Genomic DNA, 19,277 nt, shown 5'->3' with positions numbered 1-19,277 from the left:
ACCTTTTCAGTTCATACAGATAATTTGGAATTCTTTAGCTCAGGTTATTCTTTACTTAAAGGCAAATGGGCTACTTTTGTTTTTATTGGAACTTCTCTGTTGGGATACCCTAACTCTCCTGTTTCATTAGTTTCCTTCAAAGATGCATTCCTCCAAACCATACACTGCTGAGTGACTGTCAGCTTTCCCTCCTTGTTCTAGTTTAAAAGCTGCTTCCAGAACCTCCCTCTCACATTTTCCTACGTTGTTGGTGCCCACATATACCATGACAGCTGGCTCCTCCCCAGCACTGTCTATAATCCTATCTAGGTGGCGCAAGATGTCCGAAAACTTTGCACCAGGCAGGCAATATGCCAGGCAGTCCTCACGTTCACAAGCCACCCAGCTATCTACATATCTAATAATTGAATCACCAACTATGATAGCCAACCTAACCCTTCCCTCCTAAACAGTAGCTCTGGGAGACTTGTCCTCAGTGTGAGAGAACAACACATCACCTGGAGAACAGGTCCTTGCTACAGGATCACTTCCTGCTATATCAGGGTAATGCTCTCCAACTGGAAGACCTTTCTGATTCAAGGCAGCACCAGGGCCACCAGACTGGATTTAGGACTTGGCTACTATGTTCCTGAAGGTCTCAAAGTATCTGTCTGCTTCAACTCCTCTAGCCTCCAGAGATCGGACTTGTTCTCCGAGATCCAAGAGCTCTTTGCACCAGGTGCAAACACACAATCTCTCACCAGTGGGTAAAAAATCATACATGTGACATTCGATGCAAAAGACTGGAAAGCCCCCCTCTTGGTACTGGATTGCTGTCTTCATCTTAATTTTGAGTTCCTAGTTAAGTTTAGGTTGCTAAGGGAGCTGGCATTAGAGTATTTAAATGTATAAGTGTATTCACTAATTAATCTGCTAGTGACCTACAAGGAGATGATTAAACTCTCAATAAGGGCTGGTGCAATAGTATGATTTAGAAAACAGCTTGATTGATTTTTACTGAGAAAGTGTCTCTTTCCTATAAATCAAGGGAGGGAAAGACAGACACTAGAATTAACTCCCTCTGGCAAAGTATAAATTTGTAGTATGCATAACAGCAAAGTCCTCATCAAAAATTAAGGAAATAAAAATAATCCACAGTCAATGACTTCGCCTGGATCAGCCAGTTGTCTAAGTAAGGATGCACCAGGATACCTTCTTTCCTCAGTGCCGCTGCCACAACCACCATAACTTTGGAGAATGTTCTGGGGGCGGTTGCCAGTAATATAAAGGTAGGCCTCCGAGAGGTCCAGAGAGGTTAAAAAACTCTCCCGGTTGTACAGTCATTAGGACGGTGCGGAGGGTTTCCATGTTTTTGGCAAAGGTTTTACAGCTCCGACTGGAAGATTTAATGGTGGGATTGGTACACCCGGACCAAACTGGGTTTATTAAAGGGTGCTTGTAAACTAATAACACTCAACGTCTATTTAATCTCCTTCACTATGCCTCCTCCAAACAGGTGGCAGGGGCTATTATTTCTATGGATGCTGATAAGACCTTTGACCAAGTATCTTGGCCCTATTTGTTCCAGATGCTGAGGCATTTCGGCCTTCTAGATGACTCGACTACCTGGCTCAAAGCGCTTTACACTAACCCCACTGCCAAGATTGTTTCCAATGGAGTTTTATCTACCCCTATTTCAATAGAGGGGAACCAGGCAGGGGTGCCCCATGTCCCCTTTATTGTTTAACTTGGCCATTGAACCCCTTGCCCAGGCCATTAGGCAATCTACTGATATTGTAGGGTTTACATTTTTTAATGTTAGTCACAAAATATCTGTCTATGCAGATGATGCTCTCTTACTTCTCACAGCACTATCCAAATCTCTACCGGCACTGCTAGACCTGTTTGATATCTTCCATCAGGTGGCAGGATACATGATAAATTATTCTAAATCTAAATACCTTTTGGTAGGCCCGAAAATACTGTGCCTGCAGGCCCTGGAGGGTTCCGGGAAGCTTGAGAAGGGTTTAAATATCTAGGCCCAAAACTAACTATAATGTTCTTTTTCAGACCATTAAGGCAGATCTAAGATGGGTCTCTCTACCAATTTCTCTTTTAGGGCAGGTAAATCTAGTCGAGATTGCCGTTCTGCCACGGCTGCTGTATCCCTTTATGCACTTACCATGCGATGTGCCCCTGCGAGTCTTGCAACATCTTCGGAGTGAGATTTCCTCTTTTCTATGGAAAGGCAAACCCCCTCGACAGGAGAGGGAAGGCCTTAAATTGCCAAATTTTTTATGGTATTACTGGTCCTATCGCCTAGCTTGCATACGGGTTTGGTTGGGAGCAGACACCCCCCAGAGGCCTGGCTTTCTTTAGAACGGGGGTGGGGGGGGGGGGCTGGCGGTGAAAGGCTGCAGTTTAGGTTCTCTTTTACATATGCTACCCACATCTAATACATATAGACAATGTATGCGAGCTCATCCTATCCTCGCTCATATTTCGCGAGTGTGGAGATCTCTCAAATCTAAAATTCCGGCCTTAGCTACATAATGGTCCTACATGACACCCCTGTCTAAAAATCCGGATCTTCTAAGCACACCTTCTCCCCATAGAGCAATGGGAGCGGCAAGGTCTTCGATTTTTGGGGCAGTTAATAGAAAGAGAACCACCTTAAAGCTTTTACAGATTTGATGAGGCAATTACAAATTCCAGATTCTACCAGGGGCCTCTATTTTTATTTACAAAGAGATATCATAAATTACTCACTGGATTATGAAGCAGTGAATGACCGTGAGGGGGTGGATGTTGTGCTTAATTGCAGGGCTCGGCACAGACGTCTCATTTCAGTTTTGTATATCTCTATTCACTCTGAGCTCGAGGAGCATACCACAGCTAAACGGATTTTACGAAAGTGGAACCCTGATCTGGGGCTTCAGTTGGATGCCAGGGACTGGAAAGCTATTTGGAAAGCCACTAGGAACATATCTATTTGTAAAAAAGGCTGTGAATTATTGTATAAATTATTATATCATTTATATCGTACCCCAACATTTTATGCCAGCTTTAGTACCACCAGTCCTATGTGTTGGAGAGGATGTAGAAAGGAAGGATCCTATTTACATATGTGGTGGGCATGTGTTGAGGTGCAAATATTTTGGGCTATGGTTACCATCTGTATCTCCACTATCTGTAAGATGCCACTGAAAAGTGATGCCTCTTTATTCCTCATGGGAAATGAGAGGCCATCGGAAAATGGTTGACCATATGTTACATGCAGCTTGCTTAACGATTGCCCACCAATGGAAAACTATATGTTCTTATGTTCTTATCCCTTCTTGAAGCTGCTGGGAGACTAAACTGAGATCACTGTATTAGAACGATTAACTTATATGCTCCAGAACAGAGCAGATACTTTTAAGCAGATCTGGGATCCCTATTGGAATTGGAGAAAATTAGCTTTACAAGTTTAACTGTAACTGGTTGCAACAATGACACAAACCATCTATCTTTTGAGTTAAATGTGATTTATTGATAGTGAATCATATTTTCTCACAGGCTTTCATGTACTACTTGTACAGTACATTGTTTGTTCTTTATTATGTCTATTCAAAAATTTAATAAAATAAATAGTAATAAAAAGCCATTATGGACATACTATTGAAAAGACTTGATAAAAACTTGATTGAAAACGGATAACTGTAACTGTATTCAACCAAACAAACGCTGAATCCCAGCAAGATTATAGATGCCCTGGTCTAGGAGTTGGGCGACGGCTTACCCTTTACCTCTTGGAATCGATATTCATTTCACGGATGATTCCTTGGCACTGTTCTTGGACTCAGCATCCTGCCCACAGCTGCCCATCTGTCTACACTAAGGAAACCGAAATTATCAGGTAAGTAATTTCTCCATTTCCTAGCGAGTAGCCAGATGGACTCAGGACCAATGGGATGTACAAAAGCTACTCCCGATCAGGGCAGGAGGCTGCCCGCGGCCCAGTTAGCACCGTCCTTGCAAAGTCTGCGTCCTCTCGAGCCTGAACGTCCAGTAGATAGAACCTGGAGAAGGTGTGTAAGGAGGACCATATCGCCACTCGAAAGATGTCAACGGGAGACGGCAGTCTAGCTTCCGCCCAGGATACTGCCTGAGCCCTAGTGGAATAAGCTTTAACCTGAAAAGGTAATGGCTTTCCTGCCTCTACATAGGCTCCCGTGACCACCTCCTTGATCCAGCGAGCTATGGTAGCCCGCAAAGCTGGTTCACCCTGTCTCCTTCCACCGTGAAGAACAAACAAGCGGTCTGTCTTGCACACCGGCTCTGAAAGTTCCAGATACCGCACAAAAAGTCTGACGTTTAAATGGCGGAGGAGGCAGTATTCTTCTGTGTCCTTGTGTCTATCTAGGGATGGCAACAAAATGGATTGATTCAAATGAAACTCCAAGACTACCTTGGGCAAGAAGGATGTAATGGTACAAAGCTGTAACACTCCTGGGGCAATCTGAAGGAACGGTTCTCAACACGACAATACCTGTGTTTCAGAGTTCAACAAGACGAGCATATCGCCACCAGGAACACCGTTTTCAGGATTAATAAACACAAGGAAAGACTGTGCAGCCAAAAACTCCAAAACTAGATTAAGATTCCACAAAGGGACCAGCCACTGTAGGGATGGCTGGAGGTGTTTTACCCCTTTCAGAAAACAGGTCATGTCTGGATGCACCTCACCCCTGAAACAGGAGAGAGCTGCCACCTGGACCTTCAAGGAGTTAAGGGCCAACCCTTTATTCAAGCCGTCCTGTAAAAATTCCAGAATCAGTGGGATTTTGACAGACCGAGGGGCAAAACTGCATTCCTCGCACCAGGCCTCAAATACTCTCCAGATCTGCACATACGTTAAGGACGCAGAGAACTTCAGTGTGCGGAACAAGGTTATTGCTGCCACCGAATACCCACGCTTCATCAGGCAAGCCCTTTCAAGGGCCAAACCTTAAGACAGAATTGAATCGGATCCTCGTGAAGGACAGGACCTTGCTGGAGCAGGTCCCTGTGCGGTGGGAGGCACAGGGGAGCCTCCACTCGGAGTCTCCTCATGTCTGCATACCACAGACACCTGGGCCAATCAGAAGCTACTAAGAGAACTAATCCCCTGTGGTGCTCGATCCTGCAAATGACCCTGCCCAGCAGTGGCCATGGAGGAAATGCCTATAGTAAGTCTTCATCTGGCCAGGTCTGAATTAGGGCGTCGATCCCCAGGGACCACTGATCTCTTCTGGTGACTGAAAAATCGGGGAACCTTCGCATTGTGAGATGCAGCCAGCAGGTCAATTGATGGGAGGCTCCAGCAATCTACCACCAGCTGAAAGGCTTTGGCCGACAACACCCAATCTCCTGGATCCAGACTCTCCTTTTTTAGAAAGTCTGCTCCGACGCTGTCTTTTCCTGCGATGTGGGAGGCCAAGATCATCTGTAGATGTAATTCCGCCCATTCCATAAGGAGATGAATTTCCAGTGACACTTGCTGGCTCTTGGTTTCCCCCCTGCAAGTTGATGTAGGCTACCGTTGTTGCATTGTCAGACATCACACGGATCGCCTGATCCTGGAGTATGTGGCTGAAGTGTAGACACACCAATCTGACTGCCCAGGCTTCCAGGCGGTTTATGTTCCAGAGCGTTTCTTCCTTGGTCCAACGCCCCTGGGCCGTCAGTTCATGACAGTGAGCTCCCCAACCCCAGAGGTTCACGTCTCTCATGAGGACCAGCCAGTTCAGTGGGGCAGGCAGCCCCATATTTTCCCTTGCCCAGGTGAGCTTCTTGCCAGCCAACACTGGAGCTGAGAACATACTTCCATCAGTAGGTGGAGGCGAATCGAATAGTCTTTAGACAACGGGTTCCAATGTGACAGCAGGGAGCACTGAAGTGGTCACTTGTGCCCTCACCCATGGTACTACCTCCAGGGTTGATGCCATCAAACAGAGGACCTAAAGATAGCTCCACACCTTGAGGCGTATCGTGTTCATTAACTGACACACATAAGATATCAACTTCCTTATCCGCGAGGGCAGGAGGAAGAATTTGCCCTGTTTGGTGTTGAACCAGACTCCCAGATACTCCAAGGACTAGGAGGGCTTGAGGCTGCTTTTGTCCATATTTACGACCCAACCAAGCTCTTGAAGCAGGGACGTCACCCTGCTGGTCACCCGGAGACTCTTCCAACGACTTCGCCTGGATTAACCAGTCATCCAAGTACAGCTGCACCAGGATTCCCTCTTTCCTCAGTGCAGCCGCTACAATTACCATAATCTTGGAAAGCTTTCTAGGGGCAGTGGCCAGGCTGAAAGGCAGTGCCTAGAACTGATAATGGCAGCCCAGTACCGCAAAGCATAGGAAACGCTGATGTTCTTGCCGGATTGGAATATGAAGGTTGGCCTCGGAGAGGTCCAGGGAGGATAAAAACTCTCCCGGTTGTACGGCCATTATCACGGAGCGCAGATTTTCCATGTGAAAATGAATTGCCCATAGGTGTCGGTTGACACTCTTGAGGTCCAGGATTGGGCGAAAGGAAACCTCCTTCTTGGGTACGATGAAATAATGCCCCATATTTTCCTGGGGCACAGGTACTGGAATTATAGCCCTCAATTTGAAAAGCCTTATCAAGGTAGACTCCACTGCCTGCTTCTTGTGCTGGGAGCAGCAAGAAGTTCATGAACATGTCCCGAGGAGTGCTGCGAAACTCCAGTGCGTATCCTTCTTGTATGACATCCAGTATCCATTTGTCGGACATGATCTCGACCCACCACTGGTAGAAGAGGGATAGTCGAACCCCATCTCCTCGTTTCAAGGATGGGTTGGCAAAACTTCATTGGGGAGTTCAGGCTGAACCTGAACCCGACCCTCTCTTGGGCTGTCTGCTCCAAAAGGACTGAGACCGCCCTGAGGACCGAAACCTCTGAAATTTCGAGTATCTTTAGGGCCGAAAGCGTGGACACCCCTGGATCGACCCCTCATAGGTGAGGGGCACTGTAAACTGTTTTCTCTTATCTTCCAGTAGCTGGCGCACTGGAGATTCACCCCACTTACTGGCCAGCTTTTCCAATTTGCTTCTGAAGAGGAGTGATCCCTTAAAGGGCATCTTTGTGAGGTTTGCCTTAGAATTTGCATCTGCTGACCAATTTCGCAGCCATAACTGTCTTCTGGCCACAATCTCTGAGTCCACTCCTCTGGCAGAGGTACGGACTAGGTCAGAGCCCGCGTCAGCTAAAAAGACAGCAGTAGGTTCCATAGCTTCTCTGGAATATGCCCCCCGAGTCATCCACCCTCTCTAGAGAGGAGCAGACATAAGCGAGCCACCAGGGCATAACAGGAAGCAATCTGTAAGGTCATTGCTGTCGCGTCAAAGGCTTCCTTAAAGATGGACTCCATCCGCTTATCATGCGCATCCTTTAAGGCTGCACCTTCCTCTACTGGGATAGTTCACTTCGAAACAGCACAGATCAGCGCATCCACTTTAGGGAAGCACAGTTCTCTCGCCACCAGATCCAGTGGGTATAGAGCTTGTAATGCTTGACCACCTTTAAAAACTCGCTTCAGGGGCGTCCCATTTCCAGGTCAATCAACTCCTGAAGACTTCCTGTACCGGAAAATAGCAAGAGGCTTTCCACAGAGTCACCAGAATGGGATTCTTCTTAGGTTCCGTCATGGAGTCCGCCCCCAAGAACATTCCAGCATCTTCAGGGTCTGGAAAACAGGACCAGCAATTCGTCTATGGAAAAAAATGTAACATGGCCGATATGGTTCTAAACCCGGAGGGATTTCTCCCTTCCAAGGAATCTTGATCCCCTTCTTCGTCCATGCTGTCAGGAAACCTGCCAGGAATACCCTTGGTGAGGTGAGGCATGTCTGGAGGTCTGCTGATAGGGCTGGGAGAGAGAGGCCTTACCGGCTGTGGTTCCGTCCGGACAGGGGCAAGTGAAACAGACTGCGCCTATACAAAGGCTTGAAGGCCTTGAAAAAATTCCACCCAAAAGAAGGCAACTGGTTCCATACCTAGCCAGGAAGAACTGGAGTAGGTGCCGCTGAAGTTCCCTCTCCCATGGGGAGACTCAGCCCCGAGATTATTCCAGATCCGGGGGTACTTCTTTTAAGGTTGTGGCTGACCCTACTCAGAATGGAAGGAAACTGAGCTTGGTAAGTCTGGGGAGGTCAACTCTTTCTGGGCCTCCTCACAATGCTGACATAAGTAAGAATCCAGGTCAGACCGTGTAGCCCTAACATGACAAGCAGTGTAGAGAGAATGGCGCTTATGTTTCTTTGCTGCCGGAGCCGTTAGAGATGGCAGCTGCAAATTCAGCCGGCTCACACTTAAAGACTTTTGTGCGCACAGATTTCGGGCACCTAAGCAGGCCGCAGCAAGGTGCATGCACAGTCCGTGCGCTCGAAGAATTCTGCACTTATGTAATTGTATGCACGATGTGTGCGCAGAGCCGGCACGCACCATGCGTACCGACACTGTATGGCGATACAAGGTGCACAAAAATGTGCGCAAGATGGGCACAGACGTGGCCCTACTATGCGGTGTGCCATCTAAGCCTGAAGCAGGGCCTAGCCCACTGGGGGGGGCCGCTCAACCCACTCGGATGCCCATTTCCCTTTACACAAACAGATCGAGAATGACGTCGGTACAGCGCACCGAGCAAGGAGACCGGAGGAAGTCTTACCAAAACCCCTCCAATGTGTCTGATCAGGAAACTCTTTTTTTTTTTTTTTTTTTTAAACTTACCTGGGTTCCACGCTTACCGGCTGAATACAAAGACAGTCTCTGGCTGCGGGGGAGAGGGTGTTGACCGTCACCACCGCTCTTGGCTTCCTGCACCCGCTGCCTTTCACCTGCTTCAGCAGCAAAGTCCATGCCTGGAACTGGCTACCGGACCAAGGCAAACCTCTGAGGGATCTCAGAAATCACCTCAAGAATTCTCAACTAGGGGAGGGACCTTTAGGTATCACCACAGGAGAGTGGGGCTCAATCTTTCTCCAATTTAAAAGTAGAATTTCTCTTCTAATGGGTACAGTAATCCCCATAGGGAAAGCACATCCACATCTGCTAAGAGACGAAGAGATACTGAAGGGCTGAAGTTGATGCAGGGGTGTATCTAAGGTGATGTCAGTTTGAAACCTGACTCAGTCTCCATCTGCTAGCAGGGGAGCATATAACCCATATTTCTTCACTGAGAGGGTGGTGGATGCCTGGAATGCCCTTTCGGAGGAAGTGGTGAAGACTAAAATTGTGAAGGATTTCAAAGGGGCATGGGATAAACACTGTGGATCCCTAAAAGGCTAGAGGATGGGAATAAATAAAAAAAGCTAAACCATCACGGAGCGGTACTTACTACCCCTTAAGAGAAACATGGGGGTAACCTGCACGGAGCGGCAGTTACTACCTTGGAAAGCTTGCTGGGCAAACTGGATGGACCATTTTGTGTCTTTTTCTCTGCCGTCATTACTATGGTCCTGAGTCCATCTGGCCCCACAATAGGAAATCCAACATTTCATATCCAAAATGACACTAAATTCCCTTTCTCTCCCAGCATCTCTCAAGAGAAATAACCCATCACTTCAAATCAAGATCACACACAATAAATACTTGGATATTTCATTTCTATAAACTAATTTGTAAGGCATGGAACTGTATACAAGCTCTTCTTCCGTTCTCTTACCTTCCAGCCTGATGCTCTGGGGAATCACCTCAAAGCGGACAACCCTGTAGATATGCTCCTGATTCTCTTCCACATCCTCATGATGGTAATGCAGGAGGAAGGATAAATGATTGTGCAGGTAGACCTGAAACATAATCAGAAATATAAAAAGACATGACTTAATGGGGAAAAGTCAACATGGTTTTAGCAAAGGGATGTGTTGCCTTACGAAATCTATTAGATTTTTTATGAAAGGTGTAAGTAAATATGTAAATGATGGTGAGCTGGTTGATACAGTGTGTTTGGATTTTCAGAAGCATTTGACAAAGTCTCTCATGAGACTCAAGGAATTTAAAAAAAGTCATAGGACAGATGGAGGTGTCCTATAGTGGATTGGTAACTGATTTAAGAGAGAGGAAACAAAAAACAGAATTGGGTCAGTTTTCAAAATGGAGAAGAAGGTTCATTTGGAGTGGAGTATCCCAGAGATCTGTACTAGTTAACGTTCATAATCTGTGCACTGAAAGAAGGAATGACTAAAATTGGGAGGGGGACATGCAGCCATTACGTACTTGTACAACTTGTATGGGATCCACTTAGTAAGCAAACAGACAAAAAGTTGAAAGGGTAGGGGGGTAGGTCTGGATATTATTTACTTTCACAGCTTGGTGGGGGCCTCCTTAGGGAGTTTTTATTTATTGATTTGATTTATATTGTGTGCCTTTCAGGCACTTCCAAGCAGATTACATTCAGGTACTGTATGTATTTCCCTGTCCCCAGAGGATCACAATCTAAATTTATATCCGGGGCAATAGAGGATGAAGTGACGTGCTCAAGGTCACATGGAGTGGCAGCAGGATTTGAACCCTGCTCCCCTGGATTCACAGACCACTGCTATAACCACTAGGCTATCTGTATGGAGCAGCAGGTACAACGTAAACACCCTGCTGGGCAGACTAGATGGACCATTTTGGTCATCTACCATCATTTATTATGTTATTATAAATGATCTAGGAAAGAAGCAACAAATGAAGTGATCACATTTGCAGATGAATACAAAATTATTCAAAATTGCTCAAAGAGTAATGGACTGTGAAAAACTTCAGAAGGCCCTTGCGAGACTAGGAGGCTGGGCATCTAAATGGCAGATGAAAGTTAATGTGGACAAGAGCAAAGTGATGTACATAGAGAAAAATAATCCCAACTACAGATATACAATACTGCATCACATATTAGGAATCCCCACCCAGGAAAAGAAACTCACTTTTTTTTGGACAATACATTGAAATTCTCAGCTCATTATGCAGTGATGGTCAAAAAAAGGAAAACTGGCTCTTACCTGCTAATTTTCATTCCTGGAATACCACAGATCAGTCCAGACAAGTGGGTTTTGCATCTCTACTAGCAGATGGAGGCAGAGAACTACTGTATTTTTCGCTCCATAAGACGCACCTGACCATAAGACGCACCTAGCATTCAGAGTAGGAAAATTTAAAAAAAAAAAAAAAAAAAGGTGCGCTAAACCGGCTCTGTTCTCGGGCATATGTGCGTCTTATGGAGCAAATTAGGGTAGGGCATAAAATGTTTTTTTTGTCTCCATTCCCCATCCCAACCCTTTAAATTTAATTAACTACCCCCCCCCCAAGACTTGCCAAAAGTCCCCGGTGGTCCAGCGGGGGTCCGGAGCGATCTCCTGCACTTGGGCCATCGGCTGCCAGTATTCAAAATGGCACCCGCCGGGGTGCAAGCCCCCAAGCAAGGCCGAGACTTCGGGCCTACCTTGCATGCACATAACAGGTGTCACTGACTTAGACTCACCACACCCATTTCCACCTGTCCTACTTAACCAGGCGACCATCTTCTGGCGTCTCGCGCCTGGCGTCTCGCGCTTAAGGAGCACGACTAAGGGGCTTGTGCGCTCCTTTGTGCCCCCTGCGCCCCCTCCAAAACCCCCCAGCCGCCCGCCCGCCCTCCCCCCATTCTCAATACTCAAATCAACTACACACACATTCTTTCAAACACCTCAAATACCCACAATGGCCACAGCTCGCCTCATTCCCATACTCCCTCATCACTACAAACACAACCTCACCACCCGAACAACCATCACCACCAGACACCTCACCAAGATCCACTTCAACCCTAACGTACTCAAATTCACACTCACATTCATCACGCTCCTTCTCATCAACGCACAATCGATCACCAAAAAATCCCAATCATTCATGACCTACTCACAGACTCCCTACCAGACATTTTTTGCATAACAGAATCCTGGCTGAAAAGCACAGACACTGTTCTTCTTAATCAACTGCCCAGAAACACATACAACATATTTTCCATACCCAGACCCAAAAGAAAAGGAGGCGGACTACTATTCTTAGCACACAAAAAACTCAAATTCTCCTCCCACCCGCTAAACCTACCCTCCCCCCTTTGAAAATGAAAATTAGTTCTTACCTGATAATTTTCGTTCCTGTAGTACCACGGATCAGTCCAGACACCTGGGTTGTGACTCCGCACCAGCAGATGGAGACAGAGCAAAACTTGACGGGCTCCCTACATATAGTAAGGTGCCACCCACAGCCCCTCAGTCGAACGAACTGTCAAAGCAAACCAGTGCCCGACTAACTAACTAGAACAATTTGAAACCAATTCAAACACCCCTGGCTGAAAACCGAAAACATCAGACCAGAGGCAAGCGGCTTTATGCCAAGAACTGGAACAATTGCAGTACAAATAACCAAACGAGCGGACTCTCTCTCTCTTCATCGTACCGAACAGACGGGCGGGAGCCTGGACTGATCCGTGGTACTACAGGAACGAAAATTATCAGGTAAGAACTAATTTTCATTTCCCTGTACGTACCCGGATCAGTCCAGACACCTGGGATGTACCAGAGCAAACTACCGAGGGTGGGAAGCAGAGAGTCCCGCTCGGAGGACACTCGCTCCAAACCCCGGCGCTTCAGACGCCTGGACATCAAGTCTGTAATGCCTAGTGAAAGTATGTAAGGACTTCCACGTCGCAGCTCTACAGATCTCCTGCGTGGACACCTGCGAGACCTCGGCCCAGGACGTGGCTTGCGCCCGAGTGGAATGAGCACGAAGCCCCCTAGGTGCCACCTTGCCGTGCAGAAGATATGCGGAGCTAATAGCCTCTTTGAGCCAACGCGCAATAGTGGCCCGCGATGCAGCAGACCCCCGGCGAGGCCCGGACCAGAGAACGAACAGATGGTCGGAAACCCGGAAAGGATTCGTAACCTCCAGATACCGAAGCAGAATCCTGCGAACGTCGAGCTTCCTTAACTCTTTCATCCCCTTGTCCATCTGATCCCCGACCTCAAAACCTGGAAGGTCCACTGACTGATTTAAGTGAAACGAGGACACCACCTTAGGCAAAAAGGACGGCACAGTCCGCAGGGAAACTCCGCCCTGCGAAAATCGCAAGAACGGTTCCCGACAAGACAAGGCCTGCAACTCTGAGACCCGACGAGCAGACGTGATGGCTACTAGAAACACGGTCTTCAAAGTAAGATCTTTCAGCGTCGCCCGCTTAAGAGGCTCAAACGGTGCTCCCCCAAGCGCCGAGAGCACGCAATTCAAATTCCAAGACGGACAAGGATTCCGTACCGGAGGGCGTAAATGCTTTGCCCCGCGAAGAAAACGCACCACATCCGGATGACACGCCAAGGACACTCCGCGAACCTTACCGCGCAGACAACCAAGCGCAGCTATCTGGACCTTCAGGGTACTCCAGGCCAGCCCCTTCGAGAGGCCCTCTTGAAGAAAAGCGAGGACCCCCGGCACCGGGGGACGTACAGGATCCACATCATGAGTACTACACCAGTCCTCAAAAACCGTCCACACCCTCATATAGGCTAAGGACGTAGACTGTTTTCGAGCCCTCAACAAGGTTGCAATCACAGCCTCAGAGTACCCCTTAGTCCTTAAGCGCGCCCTTTCAAAAGCCATGCCGCGAGACAAAAGTGATCCGCATCCTCCAAACAGACGGGTCCCTGTCGCAGAAGAGATGCGGCCCCGTGAAACCGAAGCGGAGGCTCCGCCGCCAGCTGAATGAGGTCCGCGAACCATGGGCGCCTTGGCCACTCCGGCGCCACCAGGATCACGTCCGCCGGATGTAACTCGATTCGGCGAAGAACCTTGCCTATCAGCGGCCACAGGGGAACACATACATCAACACGTCCGTGGCCAGGGAAGTACTAGAGCATCGACTCCTTCTGCGCCCCGTTCCCTCCGACGGCTGAAGAACCGTGGGGCCTTTGCGTTGTGAGCGGTGGCCATCAGGTCCAGGCGTGGCGTTCCCCACCTGGCACAGATGAGGCGATACGCCATGTCTGGTAGCTCCCACTCGCCTGGATCCAGCCGATGCCGGCTGAGGAAATCCGCCTGCACGTTGTCCACACCTGCTATGTGAGACGCCGCCAAGCCGCTGAGGTGTTGCTCCGCCCAGATCATGAGCAGCCTTGCCTCCTCCGCCACTTGCTGGCTCCTCGTGCCCCCTTGACGATTGATATACGCCACCGTGGTTGCGTTGTCCGAGAGCACCCGAACCGCCTGGCCCCGTATCCACGGAAGGAACGCTTGCAGGGCCAACGACACCGCCCTTGTCTCCAAGCGGTTGATGGACCACCTTGACTGCTGGCTCGACCACTGCCCCTGGACCGAGCGGCCTCCGCAGACCGCCCCCCAGCCGAGTAGACTGGCATCCGTCGTCACTACCGTCCAGGTGGGCATGACCAGAGACACCCCGCAGGACAGATGATCTCGGGAGAGCCACCAGTGCAGACTGGCCCTGGCACAGGGCATGAGAGGCAACGGAAGATGGAACTCCTCCGAAACCGGCTTCCAGCGGGAAAGTAACGCTGATTGTAACGGTCGCAGATGAGCGAATGCCCAAGGGACCAGAGCGAGGGTCGACGCCATGGAACCCAAGACCCTCAGGTAATCGCAAACCAGCGGGCACCGCATGGACAAAATGTGGCGCACCTGTCGCTGGAGCTTGCCCACTCTCTCCTGAGTCAGCGACACCATGGCCCTCTCGGTGTCGAACAGGGCCCCCAGATACTCCAACCGCTGCATAGGCTGCAGATGACTCTTGGACAAGTTGACCACCCAACCGAGCGATCGCAAGAGTTGTAGGACCCTGGCAATCGCCTGCCGACACTCGGCCTCCGATTTCGCTCGGATGAGCCAATCGTCCAAGTAAGGATGCACCAGCAGCCCTTCCCTCCGGAGCTGGGCAGCCACCACCACCATCACCTTGGTGAAAGTGCGTGGAGCCGTGGCGAGACCGAAGGGAAGAGCCCTGAACTGGTAATGGCCGCCCAAGATGCAGAATCTCAGGTACCGGTGAAAAGCCGGCTGAATCCCGATGTGAAGGTACGCCTCCGTAAGGTCCAGCGAAGCGAGGAACTCGCCCGGACGAACCGCGGCAATCACCGAGCGGATCGTCTCCATCTTGAACCGCGGCACCCGCAGGCACCGGTTGACGCCCTTTAGATCGAGAATGGGCCGAAAAGCTCCATCCTTCTTTGGGACCACGAAGTAAATGGAGTACCTTCCCTTGCCCTGCTGATCCTGCGGCACGGGAGTAATTGCGCCCAGGTCCACTAGCCGCCGAAGGGTGGTCCGGACAGCGGCGCGCTTGACGAGGGCCTTGCAGGGTGAGACGAGGAACTTGTCCACCGGGAGCCGAACAAAATCTAACGCGTAACCGTCTCTTATCACAGCGAGGACCCACTGGTCGGAAGTTATTCTGGTCCATGCCTCATAAAACAAGGTGAGCCTCGCGCCCACGTAAGGTACGAGGGCTGGAGGCAACGAGGAATGGACCCCTCTCGTTTCATTGGGCCGACTTGGACCCCGAGCCGGACGAGGGTCCACTGGCTCTGTTGAACTTCTTCCCTCGAAAGGACTGGGACCAGGAGGACGATCTAGCCGAGCCGGACCGATAGGACTGGCCCGACCCCGACGCCCTCTGCGGCCGCTGACGGCGGTTGGACCGGAACCTGTTCCTTCCAGAAAAGGACGACCGCTGCCTGGGCCTATCCTCCGGCAACTTAAAAGCCTTGTTCTTGCTCAGGAACTGCATCAGCTCGTCCAGCTGCTTGCCAAACAGGAGCTTACCCTTAAATGGTAAGGACCCCAGGTGGGCCTTGGACGCTCCATCCGCAGCCCAGTTGCGAAGCCAAAGGAGACGACGCGCCGAGACCGCCGACACCATCGCTCTGGCCGATGTTCTGATTAAATCGTGCATCGCATCGGCGGTGTAGGCAATCACCGCCTCCAAGTTATCCGCCTGAGTAGCCTCCCCCGAGGAGAGATCGGCGTTCGCTTGCAGTACTTGGGCCCACCGGAGCCCCGCTCGCAGTGCAAAGGTACTACAAATGGCTGCCCGCACTCCCAGTGCGGACACTTCGAAGATCTTCTTCAATTGCACCTCCAGCTTCCTATCCTGGATATCACGGAGGGCAGTAGCCCCCGTAACCGGAATGGTGGATCTCTTTGTGACCGCTGACACCGCCGCGTCCACCCGCGGGAGACGCAGCAGTTCCAGCGCGTCCTCTGGGAGGGGATAAAGCTTGTCCATAGCCTTACTCACCTTCAGCCCCAGTTCCGGGGTATCCCATTCCCGAAACAATATATCAGAGGCCGAGAAGTGAAAAGGGAAGGCCAGTGCAGGGCCCGCCAGGCCCAACAGCACCGGATCCATCTTGACCCCCTGCCTGGACTCCACTGGAGGAGGATCCATGCCGATCTCGTCCCGAATGGCTGGGATAAGTGGAGAAAGTTCTTCCCGACGAAACAGGCGGACGACCTTGGGGTCATCACCCTCTGCCGCCTGCGGCCCTTTGCCGGCTCCCGGCTGGGCCTGCCCCTCGTCTTCGTGGCCCTCCTGGCCCTCAGGGGCTCCCAACAGCGCCTCCTCGTCCGAGGAGGCGGTGGACGCTGACTCCGACTCCTGCAGATCGCCACGCGGCTGCCTCTTCTCCCGTGGCACCCCCCGGGCGTCCCGGGTCCGAGCCGCTCTCTTCCGGGGCTGGGAGTGTGCTTCCCTGCCCCCTGAAGCCTTCCCAGCCTTTATTCTTGACTTTTTATATTTCGCCAGTTTCTGCATCAAAAGGGAAAAATCCTCCGAAAACGAGCCCTCCGATCCGGAGGAGTCCTCCCCAGCACAAGGGCTCCCCGAGCCACGGGTCCCTGGGGGCTCTCCCCCCGAAACCCTGGGCTGTGGCGATAGCGCGGGAGGCTGGGCGCCATCTTGGAGCGCCCTCCTCGTGGCTTCCCGCACTGTAGACAAAATGGCGTCCGTTCCCGCGCTAAGCGGGAACGGATCAAAGGTCGCGGCCTCCGAAGCTCCGGCGCGCGATGGTGAATGGGCCCCCCGCGATCTACCCCCCCGGGCGACCTCCGACAGACCCTCGCCACCTGCAACGCATCCGGAGCAGACCCCGTCCCTGGAGAGCCGCGCGCGCGCAGAGCCGCACACGCAGCAAGTCGTCCCCCTCGGCATGCTAGACCACCTCGGCTACCAGGCTCCCCAACCAGCGCCCCCCCTCCGCGAACGATCGACCCGACCGGCGAAGGGACGGCGAAGAGGGAGAGAGAGCCGGCGGCAGAAAAACTAAACACGCTGTTTTTTGTTTTTGTTTTTTTACTTAGCCGCTAGCTGTGGTCCTGCAGTCTTCAGCTCCAGCGGGGGTGAGTGAACCGGGCTCCCCGGTGTCACCCCCGACGCTGCTGCCCGCACAGGCCGGGTCCTCGACCCCCAGCAGCGGCCTCGACCTGGAGGGGATGGTCCTCTCAGGACCTTCCAACCCTCCTGGGAGGCTCCCCCAACGGGAGACTTCTGTCTTCTTCTTTATGTCTTCTTTTTTTATTTTATTTTTATTTTTTTTATTTTATTTTTTTAAAACACACACTGCTCTAACAACTTAGGCTTAAATACAAATGGATCCCTGACTGACTACTCCCGAGCCACAAAAAACAACCAAGGATCCCCGAGACTGTGGGTGGACCTGCCCCATCTGCTGGAGACAGAGAAAGACTGAGGGGCTGTGGGTGGCACCTTACTATATGTAGGGAGCCCGTCAAGTTTTGCTCTGTCTCCATCTGCTGGTGCGGAGTCACAACCCAGGTGTCTGGACTGATCCGGGTACGTACAGGGAACCAATCTTTTTAAATCAACAAACCTCCAAATACTCCTCCTCTATGCACCACCCGGACTCCTTCAGCACAACCTCTCACCCCTAATTGAAACCATCACCTCCCACATCAATCTACAAGAGCCAGCCATCATACTTTGAGACTTTAATCTCCACATAGACACCCACCCCCTATCACCCACCAGCGAACTTCTCCTATCCACAATGTCTGCCATTGGTTTCACCCAAATCATCAGCACTCCCACCCAAAAATCTGGCCACACCCTTGACTTACTCTTCATCAACAACAAAATATCCACAACAAACCCACTCACAGCAACCCCCACCCCATGGTCAGATCACTACCTCATTCAAACCACGCTCCAACTTCAAATCACCCCACAGAAAAGAAACAACCACATCATCGAATTCACAAAACCATGCTCCAGTGATGATCTCGCTAAACTACTACCAGAAGCCTTAATGTCCATTAACTTAAAGGACGCAAACTCCGCCACAAACTCATGGATCTCCATTAACACTGATATAGCCAAAACACTTTGCCCCACAATAAGAAAAGAAATCAGAACCTCTACAAAGCAAAAATCTCCATGGTACACCCCAGAACTAAAAATCTCTAAGCGAACTCTAAGACAAACAGAAAAGCTATGGAGAAAACCCCCCACGCCTATCCTGAAAGACAGATACAGAACGCTACTCCACAAATACACAACAGATCTCAACACAGCAAAGTGCAACTTCTACGCAACAAAAATACATGAATTTCAATTCAACCCAAGAACCCTCTTCTCCTACGTCAAAGACATAATTAACCCCATCCAGAATGAATCAACGCCAAGCCCTACCTCCATCTCCAGCGAAGAACTAGCACAATTTTTCAAGAAAAAAGTCGACAACATCATAGCCAAGATCCCCCCAAGCCGCCCTGACACAACAGATATCCTCCAACCCAACCCCTCATGGTCACAATTCACCACCGTTGCATCCACTGAAATCGAGCCCATCATCAAAAAAACTAACCCCACATCCCACCCATTAGACCCCATCCCTATCAAAACCCTAAAACTAATCAGCAAGATTATTGTCAAACCAACAACAGATATTGTTAATCTATCACTTGAACAAGGAATCTTCCCCGACAAACTAAAAAATGCAGTGGTCAAGCCAATCATCAAAAAACCCCAACTCGACAAAGCCGATCCAGCTAACTACAGACCAGTTTCCAACCTCCCATTCATAGCAAAAATCATCGAAAAAATAGTGAACAATCAACTTACAGATCACCTCGACCCAAATAACATCCTTCATCCAGCACAACACGGTTTCAGAAAATTTCTCAGCACCGAAACCCTCCTTCTCACTCTCACTGATACCATCCTAAGAGGTCACGACCAAGGCCAATCCTTCCTCCTGATTCT

The 19,277-nt window shown here is 50.1% G+C and overlaps 1 protein-coding gene across 1 annotated transcript in view; it reads right to left on the bottom strand.

The window, feature by feature from the left end:
* TM9SF4 (transmembrane 9 superfamily member 4) overlaps positions 1-19,277 on the bottom strand; it is a 211,675-nt gene that overhangs the window by 130,226 nt on the left and 62,172 nt on the right. The window contains 1 exon segment of the mRNA XM_029612354.1: positions 9,693-9,816. Coding sequence (XP_029468214.1) covers positions 9,693-9,816 — 124 coding nt within the window.

This window comes from Rhinatrema bivittatum, chromosome 8, assembly GCF_901001135.1.
Source record: "Rhinatrema bivittatum chromosome 8, aRhiBiv1.1, whole genome shotgun sequence".
NCBI lineage: Eukaryota > Metazoa > Chordata > Amphibia > Gymnophiona > Rhinatrematidae > Rhinatrema > Rhinatrema bivittatum.
This window is presented reverse-complemented; position numbering and strand designations above follow the sequence as displayed.